General features: G+C 51.9%; 1 protein-coding gene across 1 annotated transcript in view; it reads left to right on the forward strand.

The window, feature by feature from the left end:
- Col27a1 (collagen type XXVII alpha 1 chain) overlaps positions 1-27,931 on the forward strand; it is a 119,354-nt gene that overhangs the window by 11,614 nt on the left and 79,809 nt on the right. Inside the window, 4 exon segments of the mRNA XM_036178180.1 lie at positions 5,612-5,665; positions 8,916-8,969; positions 19,243-19,296; positions 20,843-20,896. Coding sequence (XP_036034073.1) covers positions 5,612-5,665; positions 8,916-8,969; positions 19,243-19,296; positions 20,843-20,896 — 216 coding nt within the window.

Below are 27,931 nucleotides of genomic sequence, written 5' to 3' on the forward strand. Positions count from 1 at the left end.
TTAGGAATAATATTTACCCAGCCCGTCTCCAAGGGGACAGGGTCTGCTCATTATAACCGTATTTCGAAGCTTATGGAAATAGTGTACATTACTCCACAGTTAGGTCAGCTCTCGGCTCAATTTTCCCGTTGTTCTCAAACTGGCAGTCTGGAGTTGGGGATCAAAGGATCTAGAGGAGAAGACACGGAACCTTTGTACCCAGCCTGACCCTGGCCCAGGTGCTTTTGGCTCAGACAGCTCAGCTTCCCGAGCTGTGCACTCTAGGCCCGTGGAGTATAGGGTTGAGGAGGTGAACTGTCCTCCCGTGATGGGGAGGTCCTGACTCTGGCTGTGTGGTGCACCATACTGGAATGAAGGAGGCGAACCACCCTTTCCAGGCCAGGAGTGGAGAGAGGACAGGGCCATGTTTGGGTGTGTGGGCTTTTAGCAAGTAGACTGTCTTTTGGGCCTGTGGAATGTGTAAACTATGTCCCTTTTCCCTGGGGTTTGGGGCTGTGGTTCACAGCCTTCCAATCTCATCCTTGAGTTTTCTCATTATCAGAGGAGGTCCTGGAGTCAATATGCTCAGCTGATGGATGATCAGGGATTCTTTAGTTGAATGCTCCTCTTTGGGCAGGTGACCAGAGAAAGCCAGCGCTTGCCCAAGTTTGCACAGTACATAGGAGGCAGAGTTGAGACTGGACTCTGGACTTGAGACTCTGAGATCAGAACATTCTATGCCTTTACTCCCCAGCTAAGGGTCCACTCAGAGGCTCTGGATTCAGGGTTGAAGGGAGGGAGGCTTCAGAGATGAGTCAGGCCTTGCCCTTGGCCTCAGAGGAAGGGCTACAGAATCTTACGCTTGGCTTCAAGATGGCAGGCCAAGTTTCTGGGTATGTGTCTAGTGTCCAGTGATTAGGTCGTATGAGATGGGCTGGGTGATCATCTTCTGCCGCAGGTGAGCAAACAGGTGGGTGGGAAAAGGACTTGGAGGACACTGGCATGTTCCCGCAGGGGCTGGGGATGAGAGGGACATCAGTCTGCACGGTGGCATTCCTGCCTCACTCTCCATTCTGTCCCTGACCCCCACCTGCTCCCCAGCTTGGAACTCTCCATTAGGAACCAAGATGCTGCTAGAGGCTTTGCCCACCATGTGGCAGGGGGCGCACGGCCACTTCTTTTCCCTAGATATGGAAATGGAGGTAGTGGGGACATGGACACACACCTTACCATCGCATTTCTCCTGGATCTGAGCATAGCAGAGGGAGGCCCTGCTTCTTGGGTTCGGGGATGCATGGATCTGGGTTCAAATCCTGCTTCTGCTCCATACTTCCTCTGTACTGGTTCTGTAGCATAGGGCAGTGGCTTCCACTTGTCAAGTAGAGCATGCCCAGGAATCTGTCACCAGAAAGAAGAAGCACGTGGGACTGTCTCCTTGAGTACCAGAGACTTTAGGGAATTCTCTTACTCCTTTTTCGGGTTGGAGTCCCTTCAAGGATGGGTGTTGCAGCACAGTGCCTGGAGGGGGGCCATGATGGACATGTGTCGTGGTTCTCAGGTGAGGATATGAGGTTGCCTGTAGAAGCTGGGGCAGAGTTGTCCAAGCTGAGGCCAGGGTTCACGGAACGGCATGGAACCACATGCCTAGGAGGCTGCTGCTCTGATAATGCTCATACTTCTGTGTCCTTAGGGAAACCAGGCCAAAACATGAGCCGCAGCATTCAGTGAAGATCTCTGACATAAATATGAATGAATTTGATCCTTGCAAAGACCAGATTGTCCTGATTGCCAGGCCAGGATCCTTGAGGTCAAACATGACACCCCTGTTGAAGGGAGTGACAAGATTGTGTGGCGTTAAGAAGAACATTCATTGTGTAATCTGAAAAACCTGGGTGTTTTTGTTCCTAGTCCAAGTGGTGATAAAGTTCCTAGATGCTTTGTGCTGTGTGACCGCTGGCAGGTCACTCAACCTCTCTGAGCCTTAGTTTCTGTGAACTGGAGATGCAGTGAGACTTAACTCTCCAGGTAGTATGATTTTGGGAGGAACTTTTTGAAGGTCTGGGAAGCACAGAAGAAAGCAGCAGGGGCCTACTGCCATGGCTATTCCAGATGACTTCTAGGTAGAAGGGACGGGAAAGGAGTTACCAGCATTCAGCCCGAACTGAATCCCCGACCCAGGCCTTCAGGGCACAGTAGTGAGTTAATAGCAGGGAAGCTGCCCCTTTTCCTGTAGGCAGCCCCTTTGCTGGGTTTTCAAGATACCTGCTCCCCCAGAAGGAGGAGAGCGAAGAAGTTAGGGATGCAGCCTTTGGAAGGTGGCTCTCAGGGAGCAGAGGGATCTGGGGGCTAAAAGAGACTGCCCAGAGTACACACATGATCTCAGAAAATGGCTTATTACATTCCCATTTTGCAGCTGGACATGCTGGACAACACACAGCTGGGTTCCCATGGAGAAGTTATGTCCCATCACAGAGGATGGGTGCTCTGCAGACATCCATGGTCTCATCAAGGGAAAGCAAGCACAGAATAGGAGCCCAGGGACCAGGAGGTCATTGTTTAGGTGCCCCAACAGAGAGCAGCACCTTGAGGCCTGGATGCAGGTCCCTCAGAACCCAGGCCTGTAGAATGTCTCCCTGTCTCCTGATTGCCAGGGGTAGATGCCAGCAGGTCTGACTCTTTGTGCAGGGCCTCACTGAAGCTGGCACAAGGGGGGGGGGTCTTGTTCAAGAGCAGGATCCCCTTGGACTAGCTATGGGAGGTCAGGACACCAGAGGAAGCCTGCAGGGCCGTTTCATGTTGCCAAGGCTCTGTGTGTGTGCATGCACCCTGGCCCAGGCCTCCTGCATTCCCTGGACAGAGACAGGCCTGCGGGGGCCCCTGCCCCTCCCCCACTTGAGCCCTCTCAGAGGCCTCCTTGTTTGCAGTGTGGAGTGGAAAAATCCCACCCCAGCTCATGATTCATTGGGCTCCCCCGCTCAGGCTATGGGCCTGGAAAGAAACAGCCACGTTTTCCACTGTGCAAAAGCAGGGACTCAATGGGATGGAACAGAGGGGTCAGGGTACCCACCATTACCCTAGCCAACAAAGTGAACACTGAGTATGCCAGGGGCATGCCAGCAGCTGGGCTGGGTGGCTATGGTCCAAGCCTCTGGATAGTGGGACCATGGAGGTGATAGCCATGCCTCAGCTAGGGGCCTGGACTGCTGTGTCAAGAGCCAGGCCATAGTCTGACTTTGCCAAGATGAGCTTTAGACCCCAAGTTGTACTGGGGTAGACTGAACGGATGTGCTAAGTGAGGTCAGATTCTGGCCCAGATGCCCCAGAGCTCCAGAAGAAATGTCAAGAGGTTGCCTCTAGGCTTCTGTGGTTGTAACTTTATCAGGGTCCACTGGAGTCCAGCCTTGACTTTCTGGCAAATGGAAATGGTCTTATTACTCTCTCACATGATAGCCCCAACTCCAGTCCCCTACAACTCAGGAGATGCCAGTACCTGGAAGATTGGGCATGTTCATTTCCCCGGTGATCGCATAAGGGAGGACCTAGGCCAGGCCGCATGGTTGGTTAGAGACAACTGTCTAGTATTGTCAGTGAAGGAGTTGCCCAGGATGAGAAAGCAAGCCCAGTGGCCTGCCTTGTCCAGCCTCTGCTTCCTGCCAGCTATGTCACCTTGGACAAGTCACTTTGCCTCTCTGAGCCATCTGATTTTTTTTTAATCCATCAAAAGGGCTCAGGATCCCTCCAGCAGTGCATTTCCCTCCAACTGTGGGTCACCTGCCTGGGAAAATTGAGCCAAGGAGGAAGGCCTACTTGAAAAAGACACTGCTCTTTCCAAAACAGTAGCAAGGGGTGTGTGTAGCTTTGACTCCTGAATAGGGAAGTCCCAGGGGCTTGCCTAGCAGAAATAACAACTCATGCTATTTGAGGATCAACTCTATGCCAGGCACGAGAATTAGCACGTTTTATAGATTATCTGTGATGACGGGCTATTATTATCCTCATTGGACAGCCATAGAAACCCAAGGTTGAAGGGTGAGTGGAAGCAGCTGGCACAAAGCCATCTCTTCGAATAGCAGGGTACTCCATCTGTGTGAGCCCCTGTCCCATGCTGTACTCTGGAGAAGAGGGAGATGGCCTGGCCTCAGTCCCAAATCTACGTGGACTGGATGGATAGAAGGGTACTTACTGTTAGCTTGCCTGGAGGCACCCAAAGGCTCAGAGAGGGCTGGGACTGGCCTGAGGCCACGCTGTGTTCCTCCTCCTCTCATAGGACTGTCCAGTGACCGTGGACTAACTGGTGGTATCTAACTGTCTGGATCTGGGCTATGATTCTCAGGGACATCAAGCCCTGGAGTGTTCACAGGCCAGCGTGCCAAGCTGAGTGGAGCCTAGCCGGGCTGCCCAGTGTGAGAGCGTGATCTGTTGCCAGCCAGAACGAACTCAGTTTTCAACACCGATTCTAACTCTGGGCAGGGAACCTGGAATCTCGTGGACGATTATTTGAAACAAATGAATTCCCAGGCCTCACACTCCTCGAAAGCCTGGCTTCCTTTGAGGGGTTTGGGCTCAGTCTCTTGCATGCATGCTTGCTAAGCTCATTTTCTTCTTTGGGGTGGAAGGGACGGTCATTAGTCACTACATGCATTTTAAAGGGTCTCAGTACGTAGTGCTACAATCAGGATGCAAAGTCCAGCCTCTGGCTTAGTCAGCCCACTCTTGCTTTCCTCAAAGGGAGCCAATATGGGGCCTTGCAGGTGCTTCTGGGTCACTTCAGGGCCAGGCCTTTCTCTTTGGGAAATGAGGAGCTGTTGAATATTGTTGAACAAGGATGTGCCTGGGGTTAGGCTGGAGGAGACAGAGAGATGTATGGGGGTTTGTTGCAGGATTTTGGGAACTGTGATGATGCTGGACCCCATGGGGAACAGGTGGGCAGTTCAGTGCAGGCTCTGTGGTATATAAGGCAGTAGACACATACTGTCTCTCGTCCTCAAGTAATCCTACAAGGACTGTGGCCCTTATACAGGCTGGTTGTCAGAGTAGTGAGTTGGCTACACCCAGCTGTGAGTGGCGGCAAGGCCATTTGAACTCAGGCCCAGCTGTTTCAAAGCCTCTGCGTGTGCCCTCTGTGGTTCCAGGATGCTTGGTGTGACCTTGGCTAAGTCCCTTCTCTGCTCTGACTCTGCAGAGAACTTGGCTGAGCTCTTGAGATTGCCTGCTGTTTTGTGTTATCAGATGTTTGGCTGAGCCCTGGGGGTAGGATGACTCATCTTCTGTGTTAGTGCCTTTGAGGAGACAGCCATTTGCAGAGAGAGCCAGGCTTCCAAACAGATATTTCCCCAAGGAAAGGAAAAGGGAAACGTTCAAGGAAGGCTTCCTGGAGGAGATGGCATCCTCACAAGTTAACTGAATGATAAACTGATAAACGACAGGGCTTCATAAATTGGGAGAGAAGAACAAGAGCTAGTTATAAAGGCCTGGAATCCCCAATAAGCCTGAGTTCGCCAAGGCAGAGAACTCAGGGGATTCCTCTTTCTAGCCATGGAACTTCTGGACAGGATTGTTGACTGACTGACTGACTGATGGCATTTTCTGCTGTACGTCAGCATTGTCTCCCACTTTCTTATTTCCTTTTCAGGGTCCCCCTGGGCTGCCGGGATTACCTGGATCTCCGGGTGCACGAGGTCCTCGGGTAAGTGATGGTGTGTGCTGGTTGTCCTTTGGGGTTCTAGATGCTTCCCACTGCTCCTGGAGCCCCAGCCAACTGTGATCCCCAAGTCTTTCCCTGCCTCTCTGTACCCACTTTACTTTCCATTTTGTCTTTGGGGTGGACATGGTGTGTGACAACCATAGTATCTTGTACCCTGACTTGTTCCATCCTGTGTGACCCAGGGCAAGGACTCCTGAAGTCCATCTGCATGAGCAGATCTTTCACCTGGAAAACCCCAGTGTGGGAGGAAGAGACCCTGGGGTGCCTCTCAACTTTGCCAGGCCATACTGGCCTGAGGGTCTGACAGAACAGTTCTGTGACCCTGGAGAAGTGCTGAGTTCCCGGGCTGGGAGCAATGTTGCTCATATCCTTGCCCCCACTGTTGGAGCCTTTCTCACGCCAAGGGCCAGGCAAGCACCAGAGGAGGAAACTGCCTGCTGTATATTTTTAGCTCTAAGTCCTGCAGTTGGTTTTGGTTATGCAATTACTTGGGCCCTGTTTCTTTCCAGACCTGGCTGTGTCCCCCTGTGCCTAGGACTCTGGAACCTTCCATCTGATCTGCCTTTCCTCCTGGCTGCAGAGCCTGCTGGGGTGCATGCCCAGAGCTGGGAACTATACAGGTGTCAGGACCTTGCACTTTGACCTAGTGTTCCAGGGCCAGGCAGTCTGATCCCTGTTCCCAAACTTTGCCAGCCTTGCTCAGTGTACAAAGTCCTCTGTCTGTGGCTCACACGAGATACCACCCCCTTTTTTGATGACTCTCCCTGTCTGGAGCTCCTCAGCAGTTTGCCTGGCACACCCATGCACCCAGAGCTCTGTTGGCTGACCTATATGAAGGTGATGTCACTAGTCTTCCCAGCCGCCCTGGCACATAGATGCTAGTAGTCTCCTTATTGTTCAAAGGAGAAAACTGAGATTCCCCAGGGCAACTTTATTCCTTTATTCCCTTAGGTAAAGTCAGAGGAAATGTCAGAGCCAGGGCTGAGCCCAGGCAGTTTGATTCTGTAGACCACTCATCTTCCTGAGTATTCACTGTGCTGAGGTTTCTACCTGCGTGACCGACCTGGCCACAGCAGGAGACAGGCTGTGCTTACCTGTCCCTCTGACTTGATGCCTAGCAGAGGCGCTGGGAGCATTTGGGAAAGCTTCCCACAGGGAAGTTGTGTTGACCTAGGCAAGTCTAGTCCATCCCTCTTACTGACCTCAGTTTCCTTACCTGTGGGATCAGGGTCCTGCCCTCGGAGCTTCCCTTCCAGCTTGATGACTCTTTGGATGTGCTTCGGGCTCTCCACCTGCCCAACTCCCTTCACCCTGTGTCTGCCCTGGACATTCCATAGATCCTGAAATTCTCTAGCTAGCAGGATGTTGGGTTAAACAACCCTCGTGCCTCTGCACACACAGCAGCTCTGGGCTGTGGAAGGGACAGGGTCCTATCTGAGATCACCCTGAGCCTGCAGAGGGATGGGGAATCCCTGAGCCCCCCAGTCACTGTTCCAAGAAGCTCCGTTTATGGAATTAGTCTGCTTGGCTCTTTATCAACTATGTGCCTAAGAGGTAGTGGTTGGGAGGATGCAGATGGGACAGCCATGAGGGCGTGTGTGTGTGTGTGTGTGTGTGTGTGTGTGTGTGTGTGTGTATTACAACTAAGGCAAAGGGTGGGGAGGAGTCAGCCACTCTTGACCTTGTGAGCTTCGATTGGCCCTTGAGGGGGCCTGGGAACCTAGGATCCCTCCTTACTGCCCTCCATTGAGCCTGAACTCTGGTTACACCCCCAGAACCTTGGCACGGTGAACACATGAGCTTTTCCAGACTCCTTAGAGACTCATAGTCTTGGGGTATTCATGGGACAGATAGGGAGACAGAGGCTAGGAGCAGGGTGCAGACTGAGTGAGAGAGACTCAGAACCTGGACCAGGGCCTACCCTGTTCAGGTGCTACCCCTAGACTGTGGGGAGGGGATCAGGAGGGCTGCACATAGCACTCTAAATTCCCCAGGCTGAGAACTCTCCAGACACCCTTCCTTCCTGCGGTGCTCAGAGAAGGGAAGGGTCCCATTTAGGCATCCACACAGGAGGTGGTGCCTTGTCCTGAACGTGACAGGCCACAGCTGGGGGATGGTTCGGAGAAGGAAGGGAGGAAGCCGCAGTAGACACAGCCAGGAGATGAGCAAGAGGGGTCTGCTCAAGGCCTTGAGAGCATGGTGGGACCGGGGAGCGGTGGACCCCTCTAGATGCCCCTTCCCATTCCATCCACTCCTGACTGTTGCCTCTGGGCAAAGGCCCTAGGGCATGACCCACCTCTGCTGGTGTATGTTGCTGGGCTGGAAGCCTGTGGATGGGTTCTTGCTGGAGGAAGTGGATATGAAAGAAGCCAGCTGTCAGAAGGGCCTGGAAGATGGCCTGAATAGTACAGTGCATGAAAAACAAAACAAAACAAAAACCCAAAACAGTCTGAAGCCAGCATCTGAAGACTCCACTTGTGCATGCTCACCCCTCTGTGGTGTGACCTTGACCAAGTCTCTTGAACTGTCTGGGCACAACTTTTAGCCATGTCTGGAGGACCCTGCTTTGGGGCCTGCAGTCAAAAGGAGGCTGTGACCCAACTTAGGAGGGCGCCTCTGTCTCCGAGGGGCCACGCCCATCCTCCACAGAGTCCCGGCCCAAAGGCTCTGCTGAAGTCTAATGGGAGAGGTCACTGGTTCCAGTAGCCCTAGAAGGTTCTCTGAAGGAGATGGCCTGACTCAGGTCTTGAGGATGGGTCTAGTTACTGCTGAGGGGTAGATGGACAGGACATTCTACTTGGATGGTGGGGAGAGCTGGGGCCACAGAGAGAAAATACCTAGAGGTTGGAAAAAAACAGTGTAGCTAACTGTGTGGTGCTTGAGGGTCCAGGAGCAAAGGGTGTCTGTCCCCTGAGCTCAGACAGGTCGTGCGTGTCAAAGCTCGCTCTGTCCTTAGCCACCTGCACACCCTCTGAGTACTGGCTTCCTCTTCTTCACAGCAGGGGTAGTGCTGGCACCTACCTAGGTTCATGGGATGATGGGATAAGGCAGGGGGTATACTCATGCAGGCTCAGAATCTCAGGGTTCTCATCTCAGAGGACACTCAGCTGACAGAGCTGCTCAACTGGGGCTGAGGAAGGAGCTCACATAATAGGATGGTGTCGGCAGGGTTGTCGGAAGTGGGGTGTTCGTTTTTTTCTCTCATCTCTTGTTTTTCTCTCTTCCCTTCCAGGGTCCTCCGGGGCCATACGGGAACCCAGGCCCACCTGGCCCTCCTGGAGCCAAAGTGAGTATTATCAGTGGGGTCTGGAGGTGTGGCCATGGGGTGGCAATGGGTGGGGTCTCACTTGGGGTGTGTCCTAGGAGCTCCTGGTAGAGGACTCTCAGGGGCACTGTGGAGGATTCCCTTCCAGATTGTAGATACCCTAGTCTCTCCCTACACTCTTTTCCACACAGGGGCTGGCTGTGCAGTTCAGAGCAGTGGGTTTAGCTTGTGGTTGGAGAGGTGGCAGCTTAGATCTGGAACCCTTGAGGTGGGGGTAGGCAGAAAGGTAACCTGGTGCTTCACAGGGAGAGCCTGGACCTTGAATATGTGATAAGGACGTAAGATTTATGGGTTGGGAGATATGCCTTTGGGAGGTGTGACAGCTTTGAACTGGGAGAGGCATGGAAAGATGGAAGTTTTGAAGATTGCTGATTGTGGTATGTAGGTTGAGCCAGGGAGAGGGGGGTCATATTGGAGAGCGGTACTGCCTAGGGTAGAAGAAGTAGGGGAAAAGGATGGAGATTGGAAGGAGATGGGACACTGGGACTCTCTGGCACTGGCCTGAGTGACAGCTTTCAGGCCAGAACAAGGACTGAGGTGACATCTTGTTTGCAAACCTGCGGCCCTGCCAGGGGTGGTCCTGGGAAGTGCTCTGAGCTGGAGATAGAGCAGGCATGGGGGTAGGCCTAGGCTGCCACCTCCCCCAGGAGCCCTCTTGGAATACTCAGGTTTGTTTCTCATGAGACTGTCACAGCTGGGGATTTGATGATGACAGAGCCCCAGCTCCTGAGCTCCTACATCGGGCAGAAGTCAAGGTTGTCGGGCTGTTATCTGGAGTGGTGTATGGGCAGCAACATTTGGGTCATGGGGAAAGAAGGTTCTGGAATGGTAGAAGAGAAGGAGGAGGCAAAAGTATGGAGTATGAGGTTCGTGAACTCCCCACTAGTGTGGGCAGGCCACGAAGAGCAGAGGATCTTGCGTCCCCCTGACTTCCTGTCTCCCTCTTCAAACCAGCCACGGGGTAACCAGGTGAGCAACAACTCTGAGCTTTGGGTGGCCAGGGTCAAGGGTCACTCTTTGCTAAGCCAAATGCAAAGGTGAATGGCTTAAGGGAAGTTTTCACTGCCTGGCCTGGGTCGTGCTGAGTAAGCAATGACTGGCCTCTAAAACCAGGCACCCGAGCCTCACGGAGTGGCCCCTGCTGGCCTCTCATAGGCTCTGGAAGTGGAAGGACAAAGGCTACATATGGGGAGTCCTGGACGCGCAGGTATGCAGGACCAGTGTCCCATGCCCGAGTCCTTGTAAGAAGTTGCAAATACCCTTGCCCCAGCCCCCAAGGTCTGTGACTCTCAGGTCAGGCTGGACTGGGATTCCTTCTCAGAAGGCAGGCAATGGCACCCTCAGGAATCCTGTGCCCAGCAGCTGTGGGGTGCACCAGGTTCTAACAAGGCCAGCAGTGGGGACAATTGTGACCATGTTGTGTTGCACCTCTCCCAGTAGGCACTGTGCCTTACTCCCTTGTCTTACTTGATCCACACTGACTAAAAAGATGAGTGTGAGGAGGACTCTGCCCATTTACTGATGGAGAAAGTGAGGCATGGGCTCGTGAAAATCCAGTGCAGGAACTTGTCCGGATGGATCAAGTAGAAAGGGGTTTTCCTTGGAGATTTTTGTTTGGCAGAGGCCGAGGGTCCGTCAGGATATTTAAATGGGTGGGATTGCCCTTGCCTGGTTGACTCACAGCTGGTCCCTTGCTTGCAGGGGATGCTCTGTCAGCTACTCCCTCTGTCCCTTGCTGGCCCCGGTCATCCTCTGAGCACTGCACACAGCCTACTCCATCCTGCTGAGGGATGCGCCGTGTGGCAGAAGAGTCCCTGGTGGCCTCCCCCAAATGAAGGGTTTGGCACAGGGGCTGGTTTCCTAGCAGGCAAATCCTCCTACCACATGGAGCTGGGACATGTGGATGGGAATGGCTTGGTTGGCTGTGCCAATCTAATATGGAAGATGTTGGATGAATGCAAGCCATTTCTAACCGGTCCCAAGCCATGCAGAATGTTCTGCATTGGGTGTAACCAGGGGTGTGAGTTCCACAGAAAACTGTGAAATGAAAAGCTGCCTCTCCCACTGGGACTTCTGTAAAACGCCACAGGCTATAAGGCAAAGGACATTGGCTGTGGGCACAAGTGAGTGCCGCTGACTCGGGGCTGACCAGCTGGGTCAGAGACCTCAGTCTGTGGGGTGTGGCCAGGTAGAGCTCCTTCTATCTGGATGGAATGGGTGGCTTGGCTGAGACTCAAGGAGAAGAAGGTCACGTGTTTGGGTTGAGAGAAGGGAGTGTGGAGATGGTTCGTATTGCTCATTGGGGGCTCCTTTGGGTCCAGGAGGTAACTTGATGGCCTCACAGAGCTAGCCTTGCTCGAGGCCACTTAGCTTGGCCTGCTCTCACTTAGCTTGTTCTCCTGTTTTGGCGTGGTGTTAGCTTGCTCTGGGACTGCCCATCCAGTCATCATTCTTGGTTTACTGAGACCCTACCACGTGCTGTTGACAGCTGTAGTGGAACAGAGCCACCAGCCTCCGGGAGGGGAGGGAGCCAGAAGATGAGCAGGAAAGGGAGGGAGGAGACAGGGGACTTTATCCTTCAGGAGAGACAGGATCAAAAGAGCTGAAGCGACAGGGCTGGGTCCTGTGGTCAGGTGCAAGGCCGTATGCAGGATCCTGGCAGTTGCCTGTGGAGTCTTGCCTGGGCTCCACGGCTAGTCCAGGCTAGACCATCCTCTATCCAACTCTGCCTTCTGCAGAACCCTGTCAGACAGAGGGCTCCTCAGCTTTCTCTCAGATAAGGCCAAGGGTTTTGAGTACATTGAGAGCTAGCCCGGGTTGGGGGGCAGCGTTGGTGAACTGAGTGGCTCAGGGTTGAGCCACTGGGTGGATTCTTTTATTCATCAACTAGTGGTTGTACTTCAGGAAAGTACGGATGTTAAGAACACAGACTGTGGAACCTAATCGCCCAAGCTCAAATCCTCAGTTCTCTTTCCCCTGCTTCCATGACAGTGGACAGATTGAACTTACCATTCCTTACTTTTCCCACCTGGAGAGTAATCAGGGCGGCTGCTGATGGCTGTGAGGAGTGTCTAAGTCACCTGTGTCAGGCAGGGATACACTCAAAGGACAATGGAGTCAGCTCATGCCGGGCTCCAGCGTACAAGGCCCCAGATTGGCATAGTCCTGCTTTTGAGACCAGCAAAAAACAGAACATGCCTTTATGCTAGGGAATGGAGGCGCACACTGGTTGGGGCTCCTTGGATATCTGTGGAATGGGATTGGTCTGACCTGGGGCTGGGACTTCCCTGAAGGCAGGAAGGTGAAGGCCTGGAAGGACCAGGGCATTTGGGACATTCTCCAAGCAGCAGCAGGAAGACAGGAAATGGCTTCAGCAGGGTTGCGCTCAGGAGGTTCGTGCCCTGCGCAGCTGCCCAGTAAGCAAGACTTGGCCTGAGGTCCATAGGGAAGTGGGATGCTGGCCAGGGCAGTGCTGCTGCAGATCACAGCATGTCTGGTGTGATGCTTGCCCTTGGTGGGGAGGAGATGGCCGGGAGGTCAGCAGTGGGTGAACTTCCGTCCACAGAGAAGGCGGATTCTGCTTCATGGGGACAACACAGTTCCCATCCCCAGCCTTCCACTCCATCCCTGTCTGGCCTGGTGAGTTAGTCAGGGTGAGTATGGATACCACGGATAGGCAGGGTCCAAGAGCACAGGGCTTCAGAATTGGTCAAAAGTGGGGAGAGGCGGCCATGGGAAAGAGCTAGGCTACCTTGCTCTTTCCCATAGTGACTGAGGTAGGACACATTCATTAAGCAAACATGGAGGGGTCCTGAAGAAACTGGGAAGAGAAGCCACCACTGGCTGTGGCTCCCGGCCAGTGATAAGCACTGTGTGTTTGCAGCAGTGACTGATGAGGAACCTCGAGGCATCCCTCACTTTGTAGGGCAGATGTTATCACTCCCATTTTACAGGGGAGGAAACTGAGGTCACATTTCTAGTGGGTGGCAAGGCCAGACTCCCAGAGTCTGACACCAGGATCAGATGCAGAGTCACGGGGCGCCTGAAGCCTCCCACTCTTGGGCTATCCAATTCTCCCTGTATGTGCATCATGTGTGGGATGTAGTTTTCTCCCACAGAGGTGGCAGTCTGGACCTCCTCACCTAGCGTTCCATTGCAAGCATTTCTTGTTGTGACTGTTTAACCCTGAGTGTGTTCTGAAGGCTGGTGGCAGTCACCCTGTCAACATTCTTACCATGTTCTTTCTCTAATTGCTTTCTCTATGCAAAACCAGTTTCTGCTAATATACATGGAACATATTGAAGAAAACAGCTACACCTGAGTGTTGGGATATCTAATTATTCTTTAGGGTAGATTTATAGGAAGCAGAGTTCCCAGCATGGACTCAGGAGCCATCGGGGCCCCAGTTTGAATTCTGATTACCCCCTGTGCAGCCTTTGTGACTTGGGCTAAGTTATTTCAAATCTCCAGACCTGGCTTCCATCTCTGTGAACAGGAGTTGCTCACACCTCACTGTGTTGTTCTCAGGACTGAACTGTGTGTGTTTATGTATGTCACGGTATGCATAGGCGTGTGCAAGCAGCATGTGTGAATAATTTATAACATGCCTGTACAGAAAAGCGGAGAGCGCCTTGCTGTTAATGTCTTAGTCACTGCCTTTGGGGGTGGGGGTTGAGCTAGTGCTGGCTAAGAGCATTAGAGGAAGATGCTGAAAAGAGACAGCTCATTATTTTCGCTGATCGTCTATGACATATTTTTCCTTATGTCTGTTTGAAATGTGTTTCACCACTTGTAATTGTTTTATTGGGGGTGGGGGTGGGATGTTGTCCTTGTTATGGACATGTTAAAAATTATTCATATATGGAAATTATGAAAGCTTCACCTACTTAGAAATATTTTCCTGATTTATTCATTGCCCATGAGGCTATTTATTCATGGTGATTTTCACACATGGAAGTTTTATTCTTTGTGTAAAAATAGTTATACTAATAGGACTGGGGAGATAGCCCAGTTAGCAAAGTACTTGGGAATCTGAGTCCGATCTCCAGAGTCTGCGTTTAAAAACGTAAGTGTGATGGGACATGTTTGTAAGCCTAGTGTTAGGGAAACAGTCAGAGGATGGGGCTTGTTGGCCAGGCAGCCTGGGCGACTCAGTGATATCCAGGCCCGTGAGAGGCTCTGTCTCAAAAAACAAAAAACCCAAACCAAAAAACCAAAAACCAAAATAAACAAAAACCAAAAAGACGCACCTGAAGATTCATAGCAGAGGCTGTCCTCTGGTCTACACATACATGTACACACATGTGCACGCACACTTGCACATACACACACTAACAATATTAACATGTTTAACAAACATAATGAGTCAAATAATTTGGGAAAGGTGCTACTGGTTAGTGTGTGTGTGTGCGTGTGCGTGTGCGTGTGCGTGTGCGTGTGCGTGTGCGTGTGCGTGTGCGTGTGTGTGTGTGTGTGTGTGTATGTGTTCATGGCATAGTATGGTTTGAAGGTCAGAGGATGACTTTGTGGAGTCAGTTCTCTCCTTCTACCCTTACATGAGTTCTGAGGAACCTAGGTTGCCAAGCTTGCACAGCAAAATCCTTTTTGTGACTGAGCCATCTTCCAACCGTGTTTATTTTCAAGGTACTGGGAATTGAACATGGTCCTGTGTAGACTAAGCATGTGCTCTGTCATTCAGCTGCAGCCCCATTTTCATTTTCTTTGTTTTTTTGTTTTGTTTTGGTTTTTTGTTTTTGTTTTTGTTTTTGATTTTTCAAGACAGGGTTTCTCTGTGTAGCTTTGGTGCCTGTCCTGGAACTCACTCTGTAGCCCAGGCTGGCCTCGAACTCACGGAGATCTGCCTGGCTGTGCCTCCCCAGTGCTGGGATTAAAGGCGTGAGCCACCACCGCCCGGCTTATTTCATTTTTACACTTCAGATTTTTCTCTCTCTCCTGTGTTAGGATCAGATGTGTTCACTTTTATTTCTAGTCATTCCACAATATCAAACTTCTCAAGCCATCTGGAGTTAATCATGGTGGGACTGGGATGTGAACCAGCACTCTAACATTGCTTGCCCTTGTAGTTGGTCATTATTGAACAGCCTTTGCTCTGGTAGCTGTTGTGGGATAGACCAAGGTCTGTTTTAGGCCATTCTGTTGTGTTTCATTGATGTTTGCCCATCTGCATGCTAGTGAAATACTATTTATATGACATTTACCATCTTTATAGTGTGTTTATGTGTTTCCCCTCCTTGCTTCATTTCACATATTTCCAATTTTTTTCTGTTAAATGAATTTTATTTCCATTCTCATTTAAAAAGCTCTCTCTCTCTCTTTTATCTGAAACTGAATTAAGCGATGTATTAATTTGTGAAGAGTTAGCATCTTTAAAATATTAAGTTTTCCTACCCACTACACACATGGTATATTTTCTGGTTTGGTTGAGGCTTTTAAACGTCTTGCAGTAAACTTTTATAGTTTTTATTGCATATGCCCTGCACATTTATTATTCAGTTTATACTCAAAACCTAATGCTTTGTTGCTGCTATTCTTTCTGCTGGCTCTCAGTTACTGAAGAGGACTTTTTATTTTTGCCCTTTTGTATGTCGTTCACGACCCTGCCTATTCTCTCTTCACTACAGCATGTTGTCGGTTCTGCTCATGCTTCAGTTAGTTCTCCCGACTCTTCTAGACAGGAAGTCAGGTTTGCAAGGAAGGTCGTACTTTTTTTCTCCTCCCTCTATTTGTTTTTCGTGCTTTATTGCATTGGCTGGGACTTCTGAGCCTACGAAACAGTAACAGCCACAGAGGAAATCTTCAGCGGAAGTCCCAGGACCTAGCCAGATGTGGTTCCTGATTTATGATGCTGTCTCTGGGCCAAGCCCTGTATTGTATACTTGAGGTCACAGGGGAGTTATATAGGATACCTCCAGTCTACCATTTCTTGATCCTTTGTGGTTTAGTCTTTCTCCGTCTCATCGCCTTTCTGGGCCTCGATCACAGAGAGCCCTTAGTTCTCTACTCTTCTTCCTGAAGAGATGAAGTCCAGCATAGTTCCCATCCCCACCATAGTCTTAACACCTAACATTCATGTTTTACCTTCCAATGTAGTCTACTTGGCTGTAAGGTCTCATGAACTAGTTAGTCCAAGCAGAGGCCATCCATCATGTGGCTTGCTCCAGGTTGCCATGTGACTTGCTCCACATCACCATATGGCTTGTTCCAGGTCACAGGGGCTTGTTGACTGAAGAACTGGGTCTAAGGACCAAATCCTTGCCCTCAACACATAAAGGATTCATAAAACACCATCTATTGTTTTCCCCCCTCTCAATGGCACCTTTGTAGGCATCTGGCTGGGCAAAGGAGGTGTGTTTAGCCCATGGTCCACAGGCTGCAAAAGGTCAAGGATGGCAACGAGTAAAGCCAGCACAATCATAAACTTACTTAAAGCGTATGATTTTATGATTTTTTTGAAACTCATTTGTGCAGATCTCAGGTATGAACTCTGTATATGACAACATAGTGTTGCAACATCAGAAGGTAGAAGACACCAGTCAAGTCTCATCCTAGAAGCCATCCTTTGTCTAGACAGGGATACCTTAGCTGAGCCTCCTTGTCTTCTGTACAGCCTCACCTTAACTGCTGTCCTTTCCGGGATTTACCTACATCTAGGCACAGCTCTCGGCTGCATCCTGCCCTCCACTTATCACGGGTGTGTAGATTTTCACTGCCCTGTGCTATAATATAGAGAACTTACAACCAGACTTCCTGACCCTAAATCCCACTGACCTTGTCTGACCTTGGCTAAGTGGCAGCTCTTTGATCTGCCTTCATTTCATCTTCTATAGAATGGAGCTCATGAACATTGCTCCTTTGTGGATTTGGAGGTTAAACAAAATAATAAGCATGAAGGGTTCAAAGAATACTCACTAAATGTTAGGCTGTTGTGATTGGTCTCTCAGGTTTCTCTCCCAAGGGGCCTGACTCCTGTGCCTTTTTCTCTACCATAGCATTCCTGATGTTCAATACCACACCTGGCTTGTAGTGAAAGTTCTGGATCCTGGATCCTGGCTTGTAGTGAATGTCTATTTTTGTTAATCCATCTTTGGACAGAGATTATATCCAAGCACTCTTGCTGAGAACGTATAGAGAAATCCATCAATAACCAAGAAGTCCTGGCCAGGTAGCCAGCCAGTTTGTCATGGCTTTGGGTATTAGTCTTTGGACTCCGTGAAAAGACAGAATCAGTAGAATTCCCAAAGAGCAACTCCTATGAGTCTTGTGTGCCAGCTCCTCTCCAGCTGCAGACCATGGTGGGCATGGTGGGGCGGGGGTGGGGAGGGGAGTGTCTGTCCTTTTTTGGCCACAGGAATCCTTGGTAGCTGGGTAGCCTGTGCCAGGCCTTGCAAGCACTGTGGACATAAAAGGCATGGAGCGGGGCTTCTGGTTTAGAGGGTGGGAGAATGTCTCAGAGGGGTGGCCATAATGTCAGGTGTGTTTGGAGGTGGGGGTTCTGCAGAAGACCCCTCTCCCCTGGGGTGCTCAGGGTGACAGAATTAGGGTTCTGGGGACCAACTGAGGAAGGGCTGGCCATCATATTGGGGCAGCTGGCTGGAGAACTGGTAGAGGGAAGAACCTCCAGGCTACAGACAAAGGCTTTGATGGCAGCGGGCCTGCTGGGTCAACCCAGGCTGTGATGGCTTCTCTAAACCCAGTCCTGCCCCTCATTGGAAGCCGAGAGTTGATATGAGAGCCTACCTCGCAGTGGGTGCATAGTAGGAAAGCAGACAGAGAGGTTCTTTCCAGCTCAGATAAAATGGTTTCTGGTGGAGATGGACCAAGTTAAGATTTGGGAGGCCTGAGTTCTGACAAAGAAAAGACAATGGGAATTAAGTAGAGCTGGCCAACCCACCCTTTCCATATGTCACAGACATTATTCCCCTGGCCCTTTACCTAGAAACACAGAGAAGCCAGTCTCCATATGAGTGTACACGTAAGCTGCATGGTCCCTTTTAGAAAAGCGAGGAAACTAAAGCTGAGAGAGAAGACCTTGGCCTGTAGTCCTACTGTGAGCCCATGGCTTGGCCTGTAGTCCTACTGTGAGCCCATGGCTTGGCCTGTGGTCCTACTGTGTGCCCATGCCTGGCCCAGGGCTTCCACCCGGGAATTCTGACTCTGAGATCACTGAGGCTAAAAGGCCAGGGGACTTAGGCAGAGGGGATAGGAGTGGGTTGAGAGTTCCTAGCATTCTCTTACAGGTGATAGCTCTCTCTCTTTGTCCCTATGAGATGCAGCCAGTGAGCTCTTTGGCTTTTGTGCTGACCCTTGTGACGGAACCCTCTCATATTCCAGGAATGGACAATGCTTGCCCCAAACAGAGACTTTCTATTACTGTCCTGTCCTCAACAGTGCCCTTATCTCCTCCACCCCCCCACCCCCCCGTGGGCTCCCACAGACCTGGAAGTCATGGTTTAGGGGTCCAGTCTCAGTTCTGTGTGCCTTATCCTGGGTGCCTGAAAACTCTTGAGTTTCCTTGAATGTATTTTGGGGTGATAGGGTGCCCTATTCTCAGCCCTCAGCCTAGAGTGTGAGTCTAATGCAGTGTGTAGGTAAGAGTGGCCTTCAGTGTGTGATCCTCGGGCTCCTGGTGGTCAAGGAGGCAAAGGCAAATGCCAGCTTTATGGAAAATGATGGAGTCTAGGTGCCTTTGGCTGCGTCTCCTAGAATCTACTGAGGCCTAGGGAAAGGCAGCTGGCAACACATGGGCAGGCTGGTCACGTGCGGTGGCCAGGAGCTGGGCGTCTTAAAGCATGCTGCTGCTTCTAAGATGGTTCTCCCTGTTGGGGGAGGGTCTGGTGGCAGGACGTGAAAGCCATGTCTGGAGGGTGTGTGGATGTGGCTGGTGACAGTGGATGGAGTGGAGAAGGTAGACAGTGATGACAGAGTGACAGGACATGATGCACGTGACACCTTTTTTGGGCGTGGCTGGTGGCAGGAGAGTGGAATGGGAACTGCCTGGGGCCACATCACGGAAGACTTGGGATGTGAGAAGGAACTTGGAATCAGGTAGTTGGAGGGAAGCAGTGGATGGTGTTGGAGTAAGAGAGTGACACAATGGAGGGGGGTTACGTGGGTGGAAACGGGCCAGGTAAGGGAAGAGGACCGTGCATGTCGTCTGTGCGGAGATGCCGCTCAAGGTGACATGGTGACCAAAGCAGACTTATTTTTATTTCAGGGACAGAAAGGGGACCCAGGACTCTCACCAGGACAGGCTCATGATGGGGCAAAGGTAGGTTCCAGGAACCCCAGTACACCACCCTCCCCTGGAACCCCCCAGAAAGAGACTGCACATGAACCAGGAGGCATGAAGTCCTGAAAAGTGATTTGATGTTTTCCTTGAAGGACTTGGTCTATCTCAACATTGAGACTGTGACCATTCCCAACTCCACCTTCCTAGGATATGGCTGGTGGAGAGAGAGAGAGAGAGAGAGAGAGAGAGAGAGAGAGAGAGAGAGAGAAGAAGAAGAAGAAGAAGAAGAAGAAGAAGAAGAAGAAGAAGAAGAAGAAGAAGAGGGAAGGAGAGAGGGAGAGAGAGAGAACGAAAGAAAGAAAGAAAGAAAGAAAGAAAGAAAGAAAGAAAGGAAAGAAAGAAAGAAAGAAAAAAAGAAAGAAAGATTTGGTCTGTGGACAGCCCTTGGTAAATGCCCTTTCATCCGGTGCTCCCCGGTGCTCCATAGCTTTATGTGACATTTGCTAGGTGATGCTGCCATTCAGAAGATTCCTGGCCTTCAGTGCCCCAGAAACTCCTAACTGACCTTCAGAGCCCTTGCATGTGCTCCCTGGAGCAGAGAGACCTGGAGTTTCCAGGGAGTGGGAGGTGAAAGGGCCAGGTACACAGACTTTCTAGCTCCCTGGGGCTATGAAGCTAAATGGACTGTTTGCAGAAGAGAAGACACTTAGGCCAAAGGAACTTCCCTACCCCCAAGGCATCCACCTTCCAGCTGAACAAGGACCCAAACTCCAGCATGCTAATCACTGGCCTCACATATCATACACTAGAGTCTAGAGGAAGGCACTCAGGTCTGTCTGGCTTCCATCTGGACCTTGACGATTATATCTCTACATCTCCAGCCAGCTCCTAGGTATAGACAGACAGACAGACAGACAGACAGACAGACAGACACACACACACACGGCACGGCACGGCACGGCACGGCACGGGGCAGGGGAGGGGTCCTTCCTTTGATCTTTTCTCATCACAGGAGGCCCACTCCTTTGTACCCCACTGCCTAGTATTACCTCTCAATAGACCTGTGCCAAGCGACTCAGTCCCAGGAGAGTGTCCATGTCTACCCCTCCGTCCTCATAACCTTCACCAGGGCAGATAGGCCTAGATTGAAAACGAAAGAGCTGAAACTCCAGATGAGTGCCTTGTGGCAGAGGGGCCTATGGGCCTTTCCTCTGTTCTCTGGTCCTGCACAGCAGGAACACCTCCTGCTTGGTGACCGCCATCCCCAGTGATGGCAACATGGTTCAGGAGGTAAAGAAAGCCAACCAGTGAGGGGTAGAGTGTGGGCTTAACCATGCCTTTAAAATCAGAATCCACTCTCCAGACGACGTCTTCTGCTTCAGCCACAGGTGGCGCTAGTGAGTTCAGGGCGTTGAGGCTTGGTGACCGCACCCATTTTCCTGCTCCTACCTTGTTCAGTGAGCAAGCACCATGTCTTCTCTGAAGACTTCAGGCCTCAGCCAGCCTCTACAAGTGGTTGCAGCCATTGGAGTTGGAGGTCACACTGTTCAGTTCCTCACCTAACTCCATTGTCTGTGTCTTACAGGGCAACATGGGCTTGCCTGGGCTCTCTGGAAATCCAGGACCCTTGGGACGGAAGGTAGGCCTTGGTTCTCTGCTTGGCTTTGGCCATGGGCCTGCCAGCAAGCTTGGCCTTCAAGCGGAAGCCCTGTGGGCCACCTGCGCCTCCTGGTTGCGGCTGGGTTCCCTGGGCATAGAGCCTGTTGGCAAGCCATGAGAGGTTTCTGAGCCCTGGGTGGGCTGGAGTTGGGAGCCTGTTGGTGTGAAGTGGACCTCCTGTGGTTAATGAGGTGTGACTAAAAGTGTGTCTGGCTCACTCTGGCTCCCGGAGCGGCAAGCCTCGAGGATGCTTAAGGTGGTGAGCGCACTGTCTGGCTGAGTGGCTTTCGACCTGTGTCTCTCCTCATGGGCAGTGAGGACAGTAGTTCTTGTCAGTCCCTCACTGCCTGGGGGTGGTGGTGTGACTCAGGGATCCTCTGGGTCTGAGACACCCCTCACGGACGGACGGGCTGCAGACAAAGGGATGAGCTCTGCTGATGACGCACATTCTCTGTGTGTTCCATGTGGTTGTTATGCTAACCCATACCTGCCACCTCCTCAGCCACTCTAGGTCTGCTCTTGGTTGTGGTTGTTGTTGGTGAGGCTTCTGCCATTTTCCAGAACGGGCTCTCCAGATGCCTTGGACTCCTTCCTCCCTGTCCCCAGCTGCCATCCCCCATCTTTTATGATGAATTGTGCCGCCTCTTATAGCCTTCCTGGAGCATTCAGACTTTGGGTCAACATGGCCTTTGCTCATTGCTCAGGGACACTTGGCCCATCTTAGTTATTTTCAGCTCCGAGTCTTGCCTCATTAGCGGGGTAAGCACATTGGTCTGTAACTCCAGTTCTTCCTCCTGGACCACATGCGGCTTGTGTGCAGCAGGTGTTCCAGACATGCAGGAGAGACAATAGAGGCCAGAGATCAATCACTTTTTAGAAAGATTCCCTCACTGCTGAAGAGCTGTCCAACAGACATGTGGGCCCCGGGCTTAACTTCCACTCTGGTTCCCAGATGTGGCCCCAGCTGCTTGCTCCCTAGACCAGTCATCTGGTCTTCACCAGGACAGCCAGGGTGTCTCCTGGCTTCAAACTGCCCCTTGAGGGTCCCCATGACACAGGGAATTTGGAGGGTCATAGCCATCACCTCTACTACCTTCTGTGGCAGAGCAGACCATACCTTAAACTTCAGAGGCCAGCCTGGCCATGGGAAAGTAGTGTTTGCTGGCACGGCATGCCTACTGCTCTCCATGCACCTGGCTGTGTCCTGGTACTTTCTGGTGGAGGAGCTAGGAAAGGCCCCTTCCATCTGACTCATCAAGCAGCCCGTGGTGGCCTCACTTTGAAGGGATAGGAAGGCAGCAGAAAGGGTGGAGAAAACACAGACTTGTGCTACCGCCTGCCTAGGATTCCGGGGCTGCCTGTGCTCAGCAGATGGCCAGGGATGCTGACAGCCCCTGCTCTCCTGTTCAGGGTTGGGTATCTTCCTAGTCTGTTAAGGGAGCTCCTCCTGTGGTTGGCCATGTACTCTGTGCTCCTCTCTGGCCCTAGCCCAGGCAAATACATGTGAGCAATCGCCACAGAGCCTTGGCCTAAGACAGGCACAGACAACTCGGGCCCTGGGATAGGGACCCTCTTTAGGTCTCTTTAGGAGAATGAATGGTTTGGGATCCTGTTCCTGGGCTTATCCCTATAAGCAGTCCCCATCTCTGGTGACTGTGGCAGCCTCTTCGTCCTGTGGCTCCAGGGTGACTGTGTCTTCTCTGTGGGAACCCTGAGGAGAAGGAACACAGGTGAGCAGAGGTGAGGTCAGCCGTTTGCGGCATTGAATTTTGTTCATGCAGTGAGAATGTGTTGAACACCTACTATGTGCTGGGCCTGTGCTGTATGAACACAGAACCTGCCTTACAGAGTTTCCCTCACTGAAGGGCAGAAAACAGGAAAACAGTGAAGATCTCAGGTGTGTCGGAGGCTGGGAAGGGCTATGGAGAAAGTGGGCCGGGGAGAGTTCTGGCCGAGAGGGTGCCAGTGGGAAGCGGGTGGCAATTAGAAGCCTCGGAAGTGGTGACTAGGGCTACCTGATCAGTAAAATGCTTGCCACCTGAGCCTGGAGAGCTGCGTTCAGTTCCTAGCACCATGTCAAAAGCCACATGTGTTTGCATGAGCTTGTGATCCCAGTGCTGGGGAGGTGGAGACAAGGGGGGCTCCAGAACTCACTGTCCAGCAAGCCTGTTCTAACCAGCAAGTTCCAGGTCCCTCTTAGGTGCCCCGTCTCAAAACACAAGCTGAACATTACAAGCCGGATGTGGTGGCACACACCTACAGTTCCAGTGATTGAGAAGCAGAGGCAGGTGGAGCTCTGTGAATTTGGCGCCAGTGTGGCTGCATAGAGAGCTCCAGGGTAGCCAGGACAGCATAGTGAGACCCTGTCTCTAAAAATAAAATAAACAAGAAGGACATCTCTGTCCTCCACATGCATGTACACATAGGTATGTGCACATATGTGAACATGTATCCATACACTTGAACACACACAAACACACACACACACACACACACACACACACACACACACACACAAATACACAGGATGCTGTCTCACAAAGTTAGGCAAAACCATGCCCATTTCATAGCTAAGAAGACTGAGGCCCAGCTAGATTTTATTTAGTCACTCACCCTTTCTGTTAGTCAGTACATGGGAACTTGTGCTCTACACCCTTGGTTGACCCTGGTGTTGAGTGACAGGTGAGGTTGTCAGGGTTTCAGGATATGTTCTGCAGTGGTGGCCTTCGACCCTGCTGAGTGTCAGGCTAGGTACTAGACCCAGGCAAGAGAACTTCTGAGAGGCCTCAGGTGGGTTCCACATGCAGCCAAGATCCAGACTCACCTACTTAAGGGAGAGACCGTCTTTGTGTTTTAAAGTGGAGGGCTGGGGTCTGAACCTGGGTCTGTGATCCTCCGGCCTCTTTCTTACCACAAGGCTGACTGAGGCTCAACCCAGAGAGGACCGGCTGAGTTCGCATTCAAAAGAGGCTTCTTTATGAGAAAGTCCATGGGAATGGAATGTGATGGAGTCCCAGCTGTGTCCCCCACGGTTGTGAATGGGGGTGAACCATTTCCGCATGCTGAGCCTCCATTGTCCAGGGGACAGTCGGGAGGCTAATGGGATCTTGTAGTCCCAACACTCACACAGGGCTGGCCCATGACAGGCACCTATGTCCTGATGGACTGACTGACTGAATAATGATTGATAGTCGTGAAAGAGAAGCAGCTAACGAATTCTGGCTCACTGGTATCATTAATCCTCTGGGCGGTTCACAGCTCACCAGACGAGCTGCTCCCCCCCCCCCCCCCCCCGCCGGGCCTCCCACCCCGCCCACTGCATGCGTCCTGAGCTGGCCTAGTGCCTTTTTGTGGATGTGGACCAGTGCTTCACGGCAGGAGGTGACTCTGCTCTCCGGGCCAGGAAGGGCCACAGACATTTTTGTATCGGTTTGTTTGAGCTGGGGTCTTACTCTGGGCCCAGGCTGGCCTCACACTTGCGGTGATCCTTCTGTGTCAGCGTCTACTAGGATAGCAAACATACAGCCTCGCTTACCCTCCAGAAGGTGGGAAAGTTGTGGCTGCTCACATGTAGGAGCTGGATATGCTACTGAGTCCTGCAGAGCACAGGGCAGCCCCATTCCCCCCAACCCCCATGCATGAGGTCAGCCCCTGGGCTGAGGCTGAGTGGTCCGTGGCATGGTCCCTTACCAGCGCCCCTGGCTTCCTGCCTCCCAGTGTTCCTTTCTGCATGCCCCTGGCTTGACCTCTCCACATCCATCATGAACACCTCTTGCTTCTCTTCTCGAAGACCCTCTTCCCTGAGTCTCTCCCCAGCACCCCCGACAGTTCCCACCCTCGTTCCTCAGACCCCATGGCTCATCTTTTGAGCCTCCTCGGCATTCCCCACTTTCTGGCTGTTGCATGCCTCACTGACACCCTCAGTTTCTCCAAGTGGAGCAGCGCTCTGAGGTCAGAATCCCACCTGACCATTGTAGCTTCCCTACATGAGGTTCCGCACACACTGGGCACCTACATCTGCCTGGCTCCACCCCTCCCCTTCTCCCGTGCCTCTGGCTGACATCACTCATTGATCTGTCTTGCCAAGACCTGATAACAGCCCTCTGTGTCTTAGCACGCTTCCAGGCAGACATGACTAACACAAGGAAGTTGGTATATTGAAAACCATTTCTCTTGTCAGCCTCATATCCCCAGGCTGCTCTGTGGGTCACTGGCCCTCCCATGCTGTCCAGTTGGCACTGCCCTCAGAAAGATGGAATAAAGGTGGAGGGCAGCGATGACGGACCCTGCCTTTCTGAGTACCGGCCATTCTTTCCAGTGTGACACCCAGCTCCATGCTGGGCTCTAGCTTCGGCCCATTCCCCACTGGCCTCTCTCCTGCTTGGTCCATTTCTGCCCCCATCTCTGCCCCCATCTCTGCCCCACTGCCATATTTGAGGTACTGTGCAACCTCCCCAAGCTTAGCTCCATCTCAGGCACTCAGTTCTTGGCCCACATTCCTGTGCCCTTGGTGTTGCTACCCCCTTCTAGAAGGTAGTGACCACATTGCTTTCGTTCAGTGTTATGTCTGCTACTGCCTGTCCCCTGGGCTCTGGTCATCTCGTCGCTCAGGCTCAGCAGATGTGTGCTGAATGAATGAATGAGCTACATGAAAAGTAGATCTCCGTGACCTCTCTTCCTCAACTTACCACCAAGTGGGGTTGGATGTCCTGTGATCCGTCTGATATTTCTAGATGACCCACTGATTTCAGAATCTGCTAACATTGGAGCCCGGAGGGCATGTTGAGAGATCAGTTTGGGAAACTGAGGCTCAGAGAGGCTTAATCTCACCCAGTTTTTTCTTCTTTGACCCTCTCTCCTACTCTCTGCGGGTGGGGTGTGGGCTGCTGGCGTGGCAGGTGAGTTCCATGGGTTGCCCTGTGTCTGAGCAAGACTGGGGAGTGAATCCCTACCCAAGTGGAGCTTGCCGAGTGGTCTGGGCACACACCGGTGTCCAGACCCCCAGGCAGGGACAGGATCCCCTCCCTTCTTGCCTGAAGTCCAAATAGCACCCCACTGTCTGTGGCAGGGTGAGGTGATGTCTGGTTCCTCCTTATGCACTGTAAGCAGTGATTAATCTGGCTCCCAAACCAAAATAGAGCGCGTGCTGTATTATAAACACGGGGCCTGCGGAGGCCCGTCTGCCAGGCAGCCAGCGGGCGGGCCCAGCTCTTCCGTAGCACCTCTGCCTCCCTCCCACCTGGCACCTTTCACCCACACTTGAGAAATCACTGCCCCGGGGCTACCTTGTGGGATGAGCTGGTCCTATAATTGCCAGGGCCAGGAGAAGATAATGGTTTAGAATCTCATGTCCCCAGCCCTGTCATTTAAAACTGTTTGGTAAACACTGCGGAAGGGGCTGCCAGGGAGCCCCCTCTGTACCCCACCTCCCACCTTGACTGTGCTTGTCTGTGCTGTTCCCACCAGCCTTAGAAGCACATGCTCACAGTCACAGTCAAGACCCTCTGGGGCTCACTGATAGGCCAGCTCAGCCCAGCTCAGGGATCTAGAGCTTAGAGAACTGTCCAACCTTGGCCATAGCTTCCTGCTAGCCAGTCTTCTCCTGGGACCTCAGTTTCCTCATCAGTCCAGTGAAGCAGGAGGTGGTTGAAAAGATGACTTTGGTCCCATCCGATGTGGTACTCCACTACTGAAATTTCTACTACTGAAATTTGCCCTCAGGATGTTGCTGTGACTCAATGGCTCCGTCTCAGGGAGATGCATCTTTAAGGGGACCTTTCTTGTTCTTCTGGGCTGGTCCTTGCCTCAGTGATTGGTGGTTAAGGTCTGAGGGGTTTGGGCCACAATCCATGTGCTGTTCCAAGAAAGCTGTGTGGCGTCAGGAAAGTCCCTCCCTCCCTCCTCGAGTCTCTGTTTCCTCACTGGTGCATATACCAGGTGATTCCTACCTCCTAGAAGTGATTCAAGGTGTTAGTGGGCAGCCGTGCTTAAGGCACGGTGGTGAGCAGGCACAGGGTTCTGACATTCTCTTTCTTCTAGCTCTTTCCAGGACACAGGTTTGTTTAAACCTCATCTGGGATTTAACTGAACACGTCCCTTGTCTTCGGGAGAGAGCAATTGCTTGTGAACTGCTTTTCAGTAGAGTATTGGAGACTTGGGACTCCCGCCTCACCCTGCGGGCATTGTTGCTCTTGGCCCCGTGAGTCTGTGGGCTGTTTACAGTGATCCTCTAGGCAAGCAGAGTTTGGCAGAGTGAGTTCAAAGAGGTGATTGCCCTGCCCGGTCACACAGCCAAGAGCACCTGGCTCACCGTGGTGCTTCTGTGGGAGAGAGAGGGCTCAGCTTCTTCCTCCTCAAGTCATGTCATGCCAGGTCCCGTGTCCCCAGGGCTTCCTGTCACAGCCCCACTTGTTACTCGGACCTCCAGCTGCCTCTCTGCCCACTCCCTTGTTTCTTCTTGTCTGGTCCTGGAGCCCTCTGTGCTGCTCTAAGCCCAATGAGACAAAGTGCCTTGGGGCCTTTGCACCCTCTGCTCCAGCTGCCTGGATGTCCTTGCTAGGAGCCAGCTCCGTCTACCTCTCCTTCTGTCACCCATCCCTTGGCTGTCTCTGGAAGTAACACCCTCCCCAGCCATGCTGTCCTCTGTCCCCTAACTTTACCTGCTCATGGCTCCTTTTGGTGATGGTAAAGATGCATAGCATCAAATTTGCCATTTCAACCAGTTTTCAGTGCATGGGCAATGTTGTTCAGCACATTCAGGTGGTTGAGCAACTGATCTCCAGAACATATTCATCTTGCAAACCTGGCACCTGCTACTCATTACACCCACCTTCTGCCTTCGGCCACCCACAGATATCTTTTCAACTTACTTTGTTTTTAGTTCCTTTCTAGGAATGTAAACTCCCAAGGCAAAGGATGTTGCCTGACTCTTCCCATGGAGAAAACCCTGTGGGTCCACACAGACTTCATCAGTGTTTGTTGAATGAGTGATTGAATGAATGAATGAATGAGAAAT

Source organism: Onychomys torridus, chromosome 2, assembly GCF_903995425.1.
Source record: "Onychomys torridus chromosome 2, mOncTor1.1, whole genome shotgun sequence".
Classification (NCBI taxonomy): Eukaryota; Metazoa; Chordata; class Mammalia; order Rodentia; family Cricetidae; genus Onychomys; species Onychomys torridus.